The sequence below is a fragment of the Heptranchias perlo genome, chromosome 28 (assembly GCF_035084215.1).
Source record: "Heptranchias perlo isolate sHepPer1 chromosome 28, sHepPer1.hap1, whole genome shotgun sequence".
NCBI classification, from domain to species: Eukaryota; Metazoa; Chordata; class Chondrichthyes; order Hexanchiformes; family Hexanchidae; genus Heptranchias; species Heptranchias perlo.
Window position 1 is genome coordinate 25,167,187 of NC_090352.1, and position 17,836 is coordinate 25,185,022.

Consider the following 17,836-nt stretch of genomic DNA (forward strand, 5'->3'; position numbering starts at 1 on the left):
GCGGGGAGAGAAAATATATCTAACACATTTGAAAATAAATTTGTTAAAATAGCAGAAATTACTGGCTGATTTTTTTTCAAAGGGCTGCAATTTCACTGCTCTGGTTTTTATGATTTTACCTGATGGTACTTGCAAGCACCGGGTAAAGCCATTTTGTCAATGGTACCAACACAAGCAGCAAAAGCTTGTTGCCCACACTGGAGGAATCTGGTGGTCAGGAGGAAGAGGGTAACCATGAAGGAAGGAGGGGATGTATCAATTGCTGCCCTGCACCTTATTTCATATTCATCAGTGCAGGTATAGACAAATAATCACCATTATCATCACTGCCTTTCATTCAATTATCCACTCACTCATCAGTAGGCTATGACATGTGGGTGGGGGCAGGATGGTTGACTTGTATCTTTCATCTCACCATTGGGCCGGGACTCAGCTAGATCTATTTGTTCTACGGCAAGATTAGAAATGGGGAGCAGCCTGGAACTTGCCTGACATCTACTTCTGTGACCAGCTCTTCCCAATAGCTTGTTTACTTATCCAATAAACAGACCCTACATCTGTAAACCGATGAATTAAGCTAGAGGCAGCCGGATCACACTCAACTTTGTACTGAGAACACACCCATGCTACCCATGACATTCAATTCTGGATATCTCTCAGAATTTTGAACTTCAGGATTAATTGATTTTAATCCTAATGTAAATGGTGGAGCTCTTCTGCAGAAACAATGGGGGCAATATTCAACTTCAGCGGGGGCGCAAAGTGGATCTGCCGCCCATTATACACCCTGCCCGATTTCCCTTCCATCGACTGCAGAGAAAAGAAAATCGGGTGCAGTGTATAACCAAGGGTGAATAATGGGCAGCCAATCCGCGACTGCACATTTTGTAAGCTGAAGCTGGATTACACCCCCAATGTCTAGCTTTCCGTCTTTAATAGGGGTACAAGTCCTGCCACTCTGAGTTACATTACCTGGACTTTCTCTGCAATGAGCCGGTCCAGCCAGCCAGTGTCAATGCTGTTCTGCTGGAAGCTCTCAGTTTCCAGTAATCTGATGAGGTATTCCACAGTTGTTCTGAAATCGCCACGAATGGATAGTTCCTTCAGCGCCACCACCATGTTCCTGCACAGTAAGAAAGACATGATCAGGAAAAGTTCCTACCAGAGAAGAAAACACTATCTTGTGACAAAATGAAGCCTTTTTGTCTAGTTTTAGTTTGATAGTGGCTCCTGTAATTTGGTCAAAGAACGCAAGGAGTTTTAAAACCAGCTGCATTCTCAGGATTCATATCTCAGCCTAACCTGACATATTTGTTGCGAGGGCTCTATTCTGTTGACTTTGGGTCCTTGGCTTAAAGCACCAGCCAAGCCATGCAATTCATACGGCAATTATTCAAACCTACAAACAGTGATAATTATTTTCAGGGATGTTCATTAACCTGGACTCTTCAAATCAGAGAGTTAGTCTGGAACTTTCATACAGACTACATCAGGTCAAGTAGCTGCTGTAGTTGGTAGAAATATTATAAAATAACTACATGTATGGAAGCTAATTATAAAATATAGCTTTATAATGGAAGCAGCTTATATAAACTTGTCACACTGTAACTACAAGCCCCTTCTCTCTCTGCCTCCTTTCTCTCAGTAACTTTCGTTTTCTTTCTCACCCTCATTCAACCACACCCCCCCACCCCACTCAATATTGCATCAATATAGCTGATTGAACGATGCCGATGCAGCCTGGGAAATTAGGTACCCTGCACATGCTCAGATTGCAGAGAAGGTCATCATCAGACATTTTGTTTTTAATTTGACTAAGGAGACAGCAGGGTCTCAGTGAAAGAATGGTCGGGCCAAGTACTAACGAGATGGCTTCTTCTCTGTTTTCTCCCCAGGAGAAGCAATGTCCAAACTGAGAGTCAGCAAACTCATGGAGGCCTCCTGCCGCTGCCACGCTGAAGTAACCCCAGACGTTCTTACTGCTGCGGAAGTTCAGCTCCTGCACAGTACCGGAGCTCGGCTTGAATCCCTGTCAGATAGAGTAAAAGAACAAATGTAAATGTGAGTCACTCAGTTGCAGTCAGACTGCAACAAATGCATTACTCACTGCTTTACTGTGTCTGTCTCAAGTGCACACATTGCATGACAAGAGATTGAATAACCAGCTACTTAAGTTGAGTTTACGTCAAGACATTTTTGCAGCCATCTGTGGTCTCCGAATACCCCTGAGCCTGACTTTAACATACGTACTCTTGGCTTGGGGTTGTGTAACATTATATAGCAGCCAGTATGTTACTACAGGAGTGTTCAATAATCTGCATACTGAGAATCAGGAGATGGGCCTGTGCCTACTACTGACCACCTGGGCCTGGTTAAAAAGTGGGTAAATTGCAGAGCAGAGGCAACATACTTTCATACCTCAGCCTGGCCACAGCCAGGGGTGAGGCAGGAAGGGGAAAGATGTAAGTTAAAGGGACAACGTAATATTGAACAGCTGTTTTAATGGGCTGCAATCCAACTAAGTCCAACAAGGTGCCTGGTGTGATAGCAATTACAGTACTGGTTTGCTATGGAACCACATCACCATCCAAAATGCAATACTTAACGCCAGCCACCACTGAGTTTCATATTTTAGCCAGGTCAATAGTACAGCATCTCACTGCAGGGGAGTGGGGGAGAAGTGGGAAAAGAAGGGAAGGAGTGAAAGAGGCTGTGGATTTTATCCAGGTATATCAGTACTTATTGATGCATAGACTGCAGTTGCTGATCAAGGAATAAATAGCCTGCAATTGTTGAGAAAGTCTGTAATGCGTACAATTCTACCACTTTTGTGTCAAAATCAGAGGCCTCATTGGAAATTGTGAGGGAAGTAGTCGCTAAATATGAAGAAAATGAAGAAAACGTTTTGTAACTCATGTTCTTAAAAGAAAAATGTAAAATTAAACTTTACCTCATCCGGGTTCTCACTGGTGATACGGGCAGCTATCACATGACCACGCGGGCAAGGGGTGTTTGCTGAATTCTCAAAATCAATTGGTGAATCTCCCCATGGGGCAACTCCGTACAGCATCCGAATGTCCTTGATTCTGTGTAGAGGGATTCCCATAGCAATCTGAGGGGAATCAAAGGAGCAGAAACACATGAAACGGAATAGTCGAGCAAGTTTAGTACTGTTACCTTTTTTTTGTGTTCAAGGTGAAGAGTATCAGCTGCAATTTGTGAAGGGCATCCCAAACTGCATTAGTGCGACATCTTTCCATTTCCTAAGCCAGCCACCTTGAAATCTCATTGAGAAATTGGTGCCAATTATTGCAGAACTAGGGGGCGTTTGTACTTCGGGTCTAGGCCCACTAAGAACTGGATTGAGACTACTCACTCATTTAACGTAGGACACATGGCAGGCAGAGGTGACTTCCATCTCTTCAGAGAGACAATGACAAGCAGACAGGCATTGGCCTCGTTATTAACCCCCCCACAACGGATGGGAGAGGGTCGAGGTGTTAAAAATTTTAAAATAGGGAACACATCCCCAACCGGTGCGTACACGCCCATTGTCATTTTTACAGCGGTGGGTTTTGTGTCATGTGAGCGCACTTCATTAACATATTTAAATCAGGCTTCCCCCAGTGCAATTGAGAGCCTGATTTAACAGTTGTCATGCAGGTTTCCAAGGAGCGAACCCAGCAGCGAAAGGAAGGCGGGAGTTGCTGGCTCAAGAAGGTACATGCCTTTTATAGAACTCCTTGTGGGCCAGGAGGAGCAGGAGTGTTCCCCCCAGCCCCTCAAGGAAGCCTTCAGCCTCCCCTCTTCCGATCGCAGCGCCTCTCTCCCTCCTGCCGTGATTGGTGACCTCTGCACCCTCCCCCCAAACCACAATCTCTAGCTCCCTCCCTCTCATGATTGGCGACCCCCCCCTCCCCCCTCCCGAATGCCAGGGATCGTCCTAAAGGGTCCCCAGCTACGGCCTCCTGCCGCTGGTTTTCCTGTCCAGCCAGCCTGTCAATTTGACTGGTAGCCAGGCAGGAAACGGAAGAAAAAAATGATAATGAGGCCCCGTCGATAAATTCAGCAGGACTTCCGCCTCCCCGGGTTTTCCCCATGCTCCCCCGCACCCTTCCCACTGAGAGAGAGACAGAGAGAAAGAGAGAGAGATGGAAGATTAACAATCCCAGAGAATTTTTAAAGCAACATGACTAATCCAACAGAACTCACCTGCAACTGTGCAGAAGGCAAGTTTACATCCGCTACCATTTCAGTACAGGGATGTTCCACTTGAAGCCTGGGGTTTAACTCCAAGAAGTAAAAGCTTCCGTCTTGACTGTACAGATACTCCACTGTGCCTGCACTCACGTAGCCCACCATTTTCGCCAGCTTCACTGCACACTGGAAAATAAAACTTCAGCAGTCAGCAAGATAACAGGGTAAAGAGCAAACTGGTTTGCCAATAAGCGAAGATGCACAACAAGGAAATGGATGATACGCAGCTTCTTATCCCATGAACAACCTGTGCTCACCTTCTCCATGCTGTCAAACACTATTGAGGTAGCAATCGTCGCCGGGGCCTCCTCGATAATCTTTTGGTGCCGACGTTGAACCGAGCAATCACGGCCAAATAAGGAGATTGCATTGCCATAGTGATCAGCGAGGATTTGGACTTCAAGGTGGCGTGCATGTTTGGCAAGCCTCATCACAAAAATTGGAGAACTAGGGACCTCTGTTTGTACCTGAAATAAAGAGAAAAATACTAGTCCCCACTTATGAAAACAACACCTCTAAGAGGACGAGAACTGGAATCATTGCTCAAATACTTTTCTACTAGAATGGAAATTTGATGTTGTCCTTTTCATTTTCATTTTCAAGATAAGCCTTCTGGTGAGCCATGCACGAAGTGTAACTGAAGGGATTGAACGGGGGTAGGACACATTTACACCTACAATTCCCCAGATGCCATGATCCAAATCTCAGCCAGCCCATCAGAGGGAACCTGAAGCACTTCTGTGCATCTCCAAGCTACTAGTTTAACAAGAGGCAAAAATAGTACATTCCTTGGGTGGGTGGAAAAAGGGAGAAAGTTTAACGAAAAATATAAAATGGGAGAGGGTCGCTAGTTCAGTTACCCACTCTGCCAAGTCCTTGATATCTGTGCATGGCAATGGAGAGGCACAGAAGAGACTCAGCCCTAGGCCATCCTCAGATGCCACCAAGCAGCTGGATTAGACATGGCTTTGGGAGACCTGTGCACAGGTTGCCGTTCTATTCTCAGTCACAGTTGGTGTATGGCCCCGGGAGATATTCAAGAGGAGGTTAGACGCTGTGGGGGAGGGGATGGGCGATCGTAAGCTTCAATGGAAGGATCAGTTGGATGGGCCAAATGGCCTCCCTCATCTGTATTTATCTTCGTGAAAAAAGAGGAAAAATAAAGGGGGCTTACTCTCAAGTAAGTAATTCTTTTTTTTAAAAAAAAGCTCAAAAATATGTTTAGTCAAAATGACCCAGGAAATTTTGTTGAAGAACCACATAAGCCGATTGAGGTATAATTATAAACGTACACACATCCCTAAGGCTGACAAGCCAACCTGTCAACCAAGAATGGTGCTGTTTGCATGTACAAACAAACCTGATCACATTGATGACAGGGGACATTACAGTTCAGGAACAAAAACACAATGGATCCATAGCAATCTTAAGACCTTTTCTAAATTTTCATTAACATTTTTGCTCCTCCTCTCCACCCCACAGAAAGGACAAACCACCTGAACATACAGGTTTAATCTCTAATGGCAGTGCGCTGATTAATGTGCAAGATTCTTTCGTGTACTATTGTGGTGCAGTTAAAATATGGGTTAATGACTGGGTTACAATTGTACACAAAAGAATTTTACATGAACAGATTAACCAGTGCGCTACCAGGACAAATTAAATCCCAAAGTGTCCAAGATAATTAGGTTTGGATAGTCAGTCAGTCAATCAGAACAGTTTACATGATCACAACTTGGTTCAACTCATTTGATGTCCCTCAAAGAGCCCCAAGTGCCAAATTTAAAGAGACTCATCCCCCTTTCCCGTTGCCTGTATCTGTGCTACCAGCAGCACAACAGTAAATGTATCTGATTAAGCTCGTGCAGCATCAGCACATTAAAGGCACTCTTCAGATAATGGGAGTCAGAACCAACATTACCAGCATATCATTATTCAAAGCACAACAGAATTCAACTTTTCTGTGTTTATCAGACTGCAATATCCACATCACTCACCTGTCTGAAAAGGTTTGGAAAATCCTCAGCGTTATTCACTTTTCTTATCCCTTTCCCACCTCCTCCCTCAGAGGCCTTTATCATCACGGGGTAGCCGATATCTTCTGCAGCCTGACACATTCAATAAAACAGAGCGACAGATAAAGATTAACGGCACACTGGTATAAAATATACCAGTCTAGAGCCACCCAAATCTGCTAGGACAGTGTTGCAGTACCGGTTCCTCTATTCCCAGTACAAATCTAGTACTAGCGCACTCTACGTCCCATCTAGTCCAGTACCTAGACAAATGAATCACTGTTAGGAGACGTTTCAGGCCCAAATACCCAGGACCCCGCTCTGCCATAGTTACTGCAGCAGAGTGGGAATCCGAGATCTGCCAGTGTGAAGAGGTCCTTATGTTGCTGAAGTTTCTAGGGAAAGATCAGGAAATTTAAATTAAACAGGCATGCCGCCGCACCAGCATGGGTTCGTCTTCGGCACCCGATGTGGGGAGGGGCAGAATGGCAGGTTGCAAAATAGCGCTGAAAAGCTACATGGCAGTGTAGCTGGCTTACAAGTGGAAATCAGCCCCCATTATAAACGGCCTTTCTAAAATCAGCAATCTTCTCGGGTGTTCCAGACCATGACCCAATTCAGAGAGAAAAAGTAAGTAAAAAAAAAATCAACAGCCAGTGCACAGAGTGGTGGGACACATACTGAATTCCCCTCAGCTACCGAGCTCCCAGTCCCCACCTCATCATAATGAGGAGGTGCTGAGCAGAGGAACAGGCACCTCCACGCTGCTTGAGAGCTCTGCTGTGACTGGTTCAGAATGGCTCTGGCAGAGGCCTAGTAGCAGATTACCTGCCTGCTGTCATGGCCCAGGGAGATCAGGGGGAGCAAAGTATAGCAAATAAAGGATCTCATCATCACAGAGCTGGGATTCGTAGCTGCTCCGTATGTTATGGGTCTATCAGCAAGCAGTTCTCAACAAGGATTAGTATGCTTCCAAATGCTGGATGCTGATCCTGAGTCTTCAAAGCTATTAAAAAAATTCAGCCTGGAACTTTAAGTGAGACCATTCCTCACAGCTGCTGTTGTGAAATTCTGGTGCCACATGACACAAAAGCATGATGGGAATCAGCAAGTAATTGTGATATGAAACCTCCGTTTTTAGGCTTTTGACTCTCAGTGCCAGGGACTGAAGGTAGTGTCACCACCAATTCTCAGCAGTGGTCTCAGGTAGACATAAAAGATCCCATGGAAAAGGAGATCTCCAGTATCCTGGCCAACATTCCTCCCTCACCAACACGACTAAAAACAGATCAACTGGTCATTCATTTCATTTGCTGTTTGTGGGACCTTGTGCACAAATTGGCTGCCACATTTGCCTTGTGACTGCACTTCAAAAGTGCTTTGGGACATTATGAAAGCATGATACAGAACTATATAAATGCAAGTTCTTTATCTTTACGCTCTTGGCTGCTTATACATTGGCCACTGTGCCAGCCTCTTCACTTATCGTGACATTGCCGCAGACTATATAGGCAGTGCAAGAGCACTTAAAAGACTGCTTCCCCCTCACCTTCATACCACTCTCCATATCTGCTATGCAGCCTTTCTCAAACAGCTCAGGAGGAACGTTCACGATTAGTTTCCGTGGTTCAGATTCTGTCCACTCAATAGTCAGCCCTAAAATCAAAAGTTAACCAATTGAATTGCACTTTCAGATTCCAAGATAATGTATGCTTTGGATCCAGAGGGGAGCTGGAGAGGGGTTGGGTGGGGAGTAGAACAGAGTCTTTCAATCGGTTGACATTAACAGCTTTCACTTTGCATGACTGAAGAAAGTTTCACGCGTGCGATCTTCTAATACGATAGCACAGTGGAGCAGCAACATGTGGTGCCAAGTAGTAAAGGTAGAGGCTTGATCGCCACTCCACTGACCTTTCCAACCGTGCCCCGATGGTGAGAGAAGGGAGGGACAATCAGAGAGGCAGTCTGCACCAGGCCACATTCACGCTTCTCTTGGTAGTCAGCCAAGAGCAGCATTGGCAGAAGCAGGCTGGCCGCTTCGTCTTGTTACATATGGGCATTGCGTGGCCTAACGGCGTAAGGGAACCAAAGAGAAGAAAATAAATTGAAGGGGGTTGCAGGAGGGAGATCCAGGAGACAATTGATTAAATCAAAACTTAAATGAATTTCATTATGATCAACAGATTCTACATACACATTCTACACTTCCAGAGTGCAGAGGTTGTTTCTAAGAGGGCTGTGCATAAGGCTGCTATTTTAAAAAATTATTTGTTCTTCCCCTTTGCCTCACACATTCTTCATAATCTTTACATCTTCTTAAACTTCACACTACACCCCTGTTCGAAATGCAGTAAGATCCTGCTACTGCCGTTCGAGCCAACCCTCAGGAGCTAACAGACTGCGCCTTGTGATCACTCACCCTTCCCTATGGAGGAGTGCCTGACCCTCTCTCAGCACCTCCCACAATGAGATGCAACACCTACTGGTTCAGATATTTCAGATTAGCTAATAACTAAAAATCACCTCTTTATTCATGTCAGTTTTTCAACCAAAAACCTATGCACTTTGAGGTATATTCAGCAATCTATTCCAATAACACTTCCCACTTAGAGCCAATTTTATTTCAGTAAACACACATGAATCGAAGTGCCACTCATTCCTTACAAAGTGAGGGTGCCTATTGTGTCGTTATACAGCGACAGACGAGAGGGTGGGACCAACAGCTATAATTGTTTGTTTCTTCTCCGCCGATAACTGTGTTTTTGTTTGTTTAAGCTCAATTTTTAATTCCCAACACCAACATAGCCAGTACTGTGTATAGGAAAAATACAGCTTTGTTTTCACGGGATCTATTTCTTACTGTCCTATAAACACAGGGTAATCTCACTTTAGGGACTGAACAGTGCTTCACAAAAGTGACCCGCAGCAGCCCGCATCACTGCGATGGCACATGGTTCTTAAAGCACATTTTCTTGCTGGCGGAGGGATCCACAGGTGCCAACAGCCCTTAAGCACCTCCTCTTTATTTGTGAGCCTAGATAGCGAGTGTTGGTAGACTACTTGACTGCAGACTACTTGACTGCAGAGATCATTACAACCAGGTCCAATCCTTTCATCACCCAATGTTCCAGAGGGAACCTCAGGCACACCCTCCTTTGCCCAGGTGCATTGAGGCTAATTGTAGAGACCCTAATGTTGCCTCGTCTTACACAAGATAATTCGGACAGACCAGAAATTGAGCCTGGTACCTTCTGGTCTGTATAGCTTAATCATAAAACAGGCTTGAAAATGAAAAACTTATCACAAATTGATTTGCCACAGGAGCCCATTGTTACCCATCTGTCACAATAATCTTAACTAAAAGGTTCCCTGTCCAGTTAAAGTTATAGTCATCAAACATCTTTCGTCTACTGAGATGTCTTACCACTGCCACTCCAGGGGAGAGTGGGGATTCCCGCAGTCTGTGCTACAATAGAAGAGGCAATTTTATCACCCAGAGCCCACATGGCTAGACTTGGAGGACCTGAAGAGAATAAAGAGTTGAACAACGTCTCAGCTCAGTTTATACAGCACCAGAAGATAATCTCTCTTATGAGCCCCTATAACCAAATGGTAACCTCGTAAGCTCTAGTGTGCCTCAGTGCTATCTATAAGCACGTCCTTGAGAGTCAAACAAAAAAGAATATGGTCTAATGAAAGATGTGTTAGACTTTATACTGATTAGAGCAGGAGCCAAGGGCAATGTAAGGTATACCAGACAATTAAAGTGGGGGGGCATTTTATATCAAACTTGTTCTATGTGGCTGACTAGTGAGGGAGCCAAAGACAATGCCAAATACATCAGACTACTATAGTGAGGGCTACAGAAATAAACAGTTTGTTTAGGATTCACTAATTATTGTGAAGTAATATTATAATTCAATGTTGTACTGTTACTGAAAATGACATAAAATACAATAATAAAAAGGGCCTAGTCTCACTAGAAAGAGTCAATGAAACACTGTTACAAAGGACAATCTGAAGCTTCCACCATCAGGTTATATAGTCTGTCAGTTTGGCTCAGTTGGTACCACTCTTGCCTCTGAATCAGAAGTTTGCGGACTCAAGTCCAACTCTGGGATTTGAGCACATAACCTAGGTTGATACTTCGATGCCATACAGAGAGTGAACTCCATTGTTGGTCGTGCCATCTTTTGGGGATGAAACATTAAACCCAGGCACCATCTGCCTGTTTGAATGGACAGAAAATATCCCATAGCACTTGTTTGAAAAAGAGCTGGGAGTTCTGTTGTCCCAGCCAACTTTCATCCGGCAACCAAAACAGGTTAACTGGTCACTTATCTCATTTGCTGTTTGTGGGATCTTGCTGTGCACAAATTGGTGGCCATATTTAGCCACAAAACAACATTGACCGTGAAGCATTTTGGGACACCCTGAGGACACGAAAGGCACTATGTAAGTGCAAGTTCTTTCCTTCTCTTAATGTCTCTTAACAGATGAGTTAAGCAGAGACTGTTCTACTTGGTCAGAACCAACATTTCTTACCCATGAAAGCAATGCCATGTTTGTAAAGAAGTTCCGGCAGTTTGGGATTCTCAGAGGCATGGCCCCAGCCTGCCCACACCGCCTGTGAATGGAGGAGATAACACATATTTGTATTCAATCTTTGTACATCATTGCTTTATAAATAAAATATATTTGAAGTACCAAGAAGGAAATAACTAGTAGCTGTAGGCATAAATCACTCAAACCCCAGCCTTGAAAGCCATCCAGACATGGCTGTCAATACCGGTTACAAGTTTGCCAGTTTTCATATTGGAGGGACCAGTGCCTCCTGGTAGAACCTGCAGCTCTTGTCAGAGTTGCAATGTGGTGGCTTATGTAGACCTACATCTAACCCTGCCACTCAGCTAAAGGAGGAAGTGAGCAAGTGGTCAAGAAACAACAATTGGATTGTAAGTGATCTCAAAAAAAAACTAACAAAATGACCTCTCAGCTGTGTATCATGTTGAAGAATACAGCATCCGGGATTAGAGGTTCAAGCTATTTTAAAGAGGGAAAATATTTGCATGCTAAAATATTAGAAAGGCTTACTTAAGGGCTGACCCAAAGGAACTAATCCCAGATAAGAATAAACAGGGAGAGTGTATAGCAACTCTAACAGTACCTGGACTGGAATGCGTTTTGCAATGTCCAGTATTAGCTCAACGTTTGCATAGTTATTATTGTTTGGTCCTCCAGGTACAGGAACATAATGGTCTGCCATTTTAATGTACTCTGCAAAGCAAAACCAACATTTCAGACCACAAGTTGTCATTGGCAGTAATCTTTAAAAGGAACACACAAAGATCAGCAGCAAACAGTCACTACCTGAACTCGCCGAATTGAATTATAAGCTGCCAAAAGAACATTACTGCACCATTGAAGAGGCTGAGAGGTGATGTGAACAACGGAGTCTTTTTGAGACAAGCGTCTGTCGGTTTCTTCTCAGTATTACAGCACTCGATCATGTGCGACTCCTAAAGTGTATACTTCTGAGACTGGCAGCAGAATGCCATCTGGTCACTCCCATATAATTGACTGGCCATTCCTCTCTCCCTGTTTCACTCCCAATTTTCTGCTTTTTCTATCTGACACTTGTTGGCGTACGGTTCCATGGCCGCCAGTTTTCTCTAATAATTTCCCAAATAGCCAATCTTCATGTGTGAGCCAAGACAGTGAGTGTCTGCAGGAAGTCATAGTCGAGCTTCATTTTGTCCTCACCCAACTTCCACATGCACATTTTTCCCACAGAGGTTCACTAGATAGCGAGCAGGAGCAGAATCCAGGGCTGATTTTGTTGATAGGGTGAGATGAAGTAAATAGAATGGGTGTCAGCTTATGTGGAGCATGTGTTTCTGTTCTGCAAATTCCATGTAATTTTCTCTCTACCCCCCCCCCCCACCCCGACCCCAGTAACAATTCCATCTACAGCCCGGATACAATCAGCACAGACCAGGGATTAAACCTGAGATGTTGCTGGTCTATATGGCTCAGCACTGGACAGTCATATGTCACAGCTCTAATCTTTTTGTGCTAAAAAAACAGAAACCATAGAAGTAGCACTAGCACAGCAAAAGCTGTGACTAGTGCTTTGGACTAAAAGGCTTTGCTAAACTTTAAGCCAGAGATTGCAGGCCGCACCACCCAAAAATGCCCTTGGTTACAGCTACTAAAGGTATTTGGTGGTTGACACTCCTGCTTTTGTTGTAACAGTTATTTTTATTGGCAGTTTGTTACAGAATGTTTACAGTCCAGAATAGACCACGCCCTCTGTCATATGTTATTAACCACACTCAAAACAGTAACCCCTTAGATAAACTGACCTGCATTAGCTTTCAAGTCTTCTGGAGTTACCATGACAACAAATCGTATTGCACGCTCATTCCTGAACATCTCATAAGACCAGCGCCGTATGGACCTCATGCACTTCACTGCTGCAATCCCATTGTTGGCAATCAGCACCTGTTGGCAAAGTCCAGCAAGTTATCTGGCTAGAAATGAACTGAAGGTTATAAAGGATAAATTTAGGCACCAACTATTCAATATTTTATGAAGCACATTGTTCGTAGAAGTCTGAATATTACCTCCAGGAATTTTGGCTAGGCATTTTATCTGTGCATAATCACTTTTCTCTGGAAATTTAGAGACTACGATAATGCAAATTGCACATGGTACGTGAGAAAGAATGGGCTTAATGGCCTTTTCCATTCCACATGCCCTTAAGTTATTAAACAGACCCCATCTAATCACTTTTATTTCACCATATCTAAACGCTCATTTTTAAAATGCTTTCTTCTCAGTGATCCCTTTAACACAATGAATGGGAAATTATAGCAACGAGCAGGAAGAAGGGTTTCTCAGAGCTGTTTCTGTGATTGGACAAGAATATTTGTACTTGTCCAAAGACAGAAAGCCAACCCAGCCTCTTCAAGCCGTAGTGAAGTTATTTGCTTACCTTCTCGATAACTTTATTGCCCCCAAAGCGAGTTACAAACTCAGCCGGGGAAGCAACTGTGAAATCTCTCTGCAGCTCCAGCTTCTTCCTGTCCCTTCCTTGCTTCATCAGGTGCAGTCCTGACATGCTAGGCCTGTGGAGATAAGGAACAAATTTCAAGAACCGAACAGCTTGTTTAGTGGGGTCATTTGTGCTGATTGACTATTGCGGCTGAGACTATAACTTTGTTTGACAGGGATAAGTATTTGAAAAGGAAGAATACAGAAAGGTTCAGGGAAAGGGCAGGAAGATGGGATTGAAGCAGATAGCTCCAGCTCAGAAGGTGGCATTTGACACTGGCACAATAGGTGGAATGGACTCCATCTGTGTTTCTGTGAGTCATACGGACCAGGGAGGTGTGACCTCTGTTCGAAGTGCAGTTGTGTGGACATTTAGTTAGGACAGCTGGGCTGTAAGTTGACCCCAGGTGAAACAGCCTGCCAACACTCACTGTCAAGGCTCAAACGTGAATAATGGTCACTTGGGCAAGGTGCTGGAGGGCGACTTTATGCCAGCAAGACACCAATAATTTCAGCAGTCAGGAGGATGTGAGAAATTGACCTGAGCCATGGCTTCATGTCCAGGTAGCAAAGAGTCATTAATGAAGTGCAACATAAAAAGCAAGTTGTTAGAAGATATTTCTTAAATAAATGACAGTGGAATTCAGTTATATCAAGCTACACTGGTATATAATTGGAATGGCTGGACTCCCCAGTACCAATGCAAACTATGACCCTGATTCAGAGAGCATTTCCTTCACTGCAAAAATATAGTTTTCTGCAATCACTGCAAATGGTTGTTCTGTAAAATGTCTGTAAACAAATTGCAACAAAAAGCATTTTTGCAGATTAGCAGCTTGATGAGAAACAAATTTTAAAACTACAAAAAAAATTGCTGCTTTGAACAGGAATGTGCTTGCAACTACTGTACTTGAGGATATTAAAATTGTAGTGACTATTTCTTCTCCCCCTCTCTCCTGAAGTCACAAACTGAGGTATAGTTCTGCAGACATCAACCCAGTCCTCCAGGACCGAACCCAAGTGATCACTCTAATACATTAGCCTCGACAATGACTCGCCACGTGCTATTCAATTGGGCGAGCATTACGACCGAGCCCTATCGTGGCCTCACGAGGGCCGCACATGCATACTTTCCAGGTCTATTCATATTACACTAAGCAGTGCCTTCAACTGTGCTCCTTGGGGAGACAATACAAAAGGATCAAGAAAAACAAGATGCTGCATCTTGAAAATAAGACACCGACTCCCCCTTCATGGCATAGTGGCTAACTTCACACCCAGTATGGTACTGTAATGCAGAACAGAAAAGACTCAGGTTCAACCCCTGCTCTGTGCTAAGTTAGCTGGTCTCAGCCAAGGCAGCAGCAGGGATGCCACAATTAACTTAAATGTCCTTAAGCAAGGGTGATGAAAAAAGAAATCAGTAAAGATTCCTCTTCCTGAATGCTATTTAATGACCTTGGCTGGAAAGCACCTGTTTTGCAGGCATCATATCGAGAGGAACATTTAGCTCGACTGGGATGCCTTCCACAGTCAAACAGCCTACTAACATTTACTATCCGGGTTCCCACATGAAGTACAGCTACTTGAACAAAGTGCCCATGGTCTATCCTTCAAGAAGACACCAAGACCTTCAGGAGAGAAGGGGAGAAAGGTGAAATATTTTTTTTTTTTTTTAAGTATCACTGATCAACTGATAAGCAAGTGACTGATCGGTCAATAGGCACGGCATTCTTGGTACATTATCAACTGTGGATTGAGTGCTGCAGAAGTCTAACGCACTGAGGCCTCAGCCCTACGTACCAGTAAGTTTAAACTGACTGCAACATTCACACAGAAGGATTAGAACTTCACTGATTAGGTAACAGGCAGACTTACACTTCACATTTTTATTTCAAAATACCACCTCCTACTAACCTCCGCAGTAAGTAGTATATCATTCTCTGGCTCTCGTCTCCAGAATCCTCCATGATCAGTGAAGAGAGTCACAAGCTGCCAGACTCAGTAGAAAAATTGTGCAGGCTTTACTGGTTGCAGTTAGACAGTCTGAAGGGAATATCTTGATGACAAGAGGGTCCCCATTGCTTTCAATTTATTTCTGCATGCGTGGATAAACAGTCCTGCCTTGATAAGCAAATGCATATCACCTGACTCTCATTCATACTCACACAGGAATTGGCTACTACTGAGTACGATGACGCAGTCTGTCTATTGCAGTCCTGTCAGAGCTAAGTGGGGCTGCTGACGCTGAAAGGAATTATATAGTACTGACAGGAAATGTTGGGTGCTGCCAGTTACAGTCCGTCTCCTTGCCACCCCCTCCCAAACCAACCCACATCTTAGACGAACGCGAACCAGCTGCCAGGCAACACTGGGGACTTTATACTGGTACAAATTCTCCACCCTCACCCAGGGGCCCTGGATTCGTGCCAGTATAAAACTAACACAACTGCAGTATAAACCAGGAAGTGGGTCAGACCAGTAATTCCTCTAGGTGGTGCAGACATGGGAAATAAAGCATTACACAGCAAGGAGGTGGGGAGGAGGAGGGGATTGATTTACGTGCAGTCTGAGATGGTACAACAGCTTCAAATTGAACATGTATTTCTAAAGCACCATTAATTGATAAAACATTTCAAAGTGCTTCACAGAGAAAGGCAAAGGATGTCAAGCCTCTGTGGGAGGCAATCACCAAACAGGAGGTACTGCCACAAATTGTTGGTAATAGAAGGACTGACTTAATAGATGATAAAGTATCAATGATCAGTTGACTACATAACTATAATCGCACATACCTGCACAATACCAAACACGGGGGGCCTTTTCAGTAAGAGCTTTTTTGTTTACAAAGCACATTCACAATAGATAGGTCATTTTTGCAAACCAAGTGGGCTGGATGGGAGAATTCCTTTGCAACATCCTTCTAATATTTAACTGACTGCCCAGAAATGTCTGGACAAACATGATCATGCACAACCTAACAATACGGTTATTATGAACAGACAGACGTCACCAGTCAATGCTGAAAATGGTTTGGAGAGAGGGGACAAACCATAAAATAAAACAGTTCTGTGGATGTAATGGTAGAACTCATACATTTACAGAAGTGAAATCATATCTGTGTAATTAAAAAATTAGCTTCAACTAGTTAAGGAGGAGGAGTGTGAAATATTGGATGGGATAAACAGTGAGAGAGGAAGTATTATGGGATTTAGCATCTTTGAAAATAGATAAATTGCCAGGCCCAGATGATATGTATCCCAGGCTGTTAAAAGAAGAAAGGGAAGAAATAGCAGAGGCTCTGACCATCATTTTCCAATCCCCCCTGGCTACAGGTGTGGTGCCAGAGAATTGGAGGACTGCTAACGTTGTACCGTTGTTTAAAAAGGGAGAAAAGGATAGACTGAGTAATTACAGACTAGTCAGTCTAACCTCGGTGGTGGGCAAACTATTGGAATCAATTCTAAAAGACAGTATAAACAGTCATTTAGAAAGGCACAGATTAATCAAGGACAGCCAACATAGATTTGTTAAGGGAAGGTTGTGTCTGACTAACTTGAGTGAATTTTTTGATGAGGCAACAAGGAGGGTCGATGAGAGTAGTGCGTTTAATGTAGTCTACATGGATTTTAGCAAGGCTTTTGGCAGACTGGTCCAAGAAGTAAAAGTCCATGGAATCCAAGGGAAAGTGGCAAATTGGATCCAAAATTGGCTCAGTGGCAGGAAGCAAAGGGTAATGGTCAACAGGTGTTTTTGTGACTGGAAGGCCGTTTCCAGTGGGGTTCCGTGGGACTCAGTACTAGGTCCCTTGTTTTTTGTGGTATATATTAATGATTTAGACTTAAATGTAGGGGGCATGATTAAGAAGTTTGTAGAAGATACAAAAATTGGCCGTGTGGTTGATAGTGAGGAGGAAAGCTGTAGACTGTAGAAGGTATCAATGGACTGGTCAGGTGGGCAGAAAAGTGGCAAATGGAATTCAATCCAGAGAAGTGTGAGGTAATGCATTTGGGGAAGGCAAACAAGGTAAGGGAATGCACAATAAATGGGAGGATACTGAGAGGTGTAGAGGAAAAGAGGGACCTTGGAGTGCATGTCCACAGATCCCTGAAGGTAGCAAGACAGGTAGATAAGGCGGTTAAGAAGGCATACAGTATACTTTCCTTTATCAGCCGAGGCATAGAATGTAAGAACAAGTAGGTTATGCTGGAACTGTATAAAACACTAGTTAGGCCACAGCTTGAGTACTGCATACAGTTCTGGTCAACACATTACAGGAAAAATGTGATTGCACTAGAGAAGTACAGAGAATATTTACGAGGATATTGCCAGGTCTGGAGAATTGTAGCTATGAGGAAAGATTGGATAGGCTGAGGTTGTTTTCTTTGGAACCGTGGAGGCTGAGGGGTGATTTGATTGAGGGGCCTAGCTAGAGTGGACAGGAAGGACCTATTTCCCTTAGCAGAGAGGTCAATAACCAGGTGGCATAGATTTAAAGTAATTGGTAG

At 43.8% G+C, this 17,836-nt stretch overlaps 1 protein-coding gene across 2 annotated transcripts in view; it reads right to left on the reverse strand.

Moving 5' to 3' along the window:
• acaca (acetyl-CoA carboxylase alpha) overlaps positions 1–17,836 on the reverse strand; it is a 206,279-nt gene that overhangs the window by 174,671 nt on the left and 13,772 nt on the right. For both annotated transcript variants that reach the window (XM_068008235.1, XM_068008234.1), the window contains exons 3-14: positions 13,270–13,402; positions 12,638–12,776; positions 11,440–11,549; positions 10,818–10,899; positions 9,697–9,795; positions 7,822–7,928; positions 6,255–6,365; positions 4,515–4,724; positions 4,213–4,383; positions 2,951–3,112; positions 1,866–2,029; positions 973–1,123 (exon numbers count right to left, since the gene is read on the reverse strand). In XM_068008235.1, the coding sequence (XP_067864336.1) occupies positions 973–1,123; positions 1,866–2,029; positions 2,951–3,112; positions 4,213–4,383; positions 4,515–4,724; positions 6,255–6,365; positions 7,822–7,928; positions 9,697–9,795; positions 10,818–10,899; positions 11,440–11,549; positions 12,638–12,776; positions 13,270–13,402 (1,639 nt within the window). The remainder of the gene's footprint in view (positions 1–972; positions 1,124–1,865; positions 2,030–2,950; positions 3,113–4,212; positions 4,384–4,514; positions 4,725–6,254; positions 6,366–7,821; positions 7,929–9,696; positions 9,796–10,817; positions 10,900–11,439; positions 11,550–12,637; positions 12,777–13,269; positions 13,403–17,836) is intronic.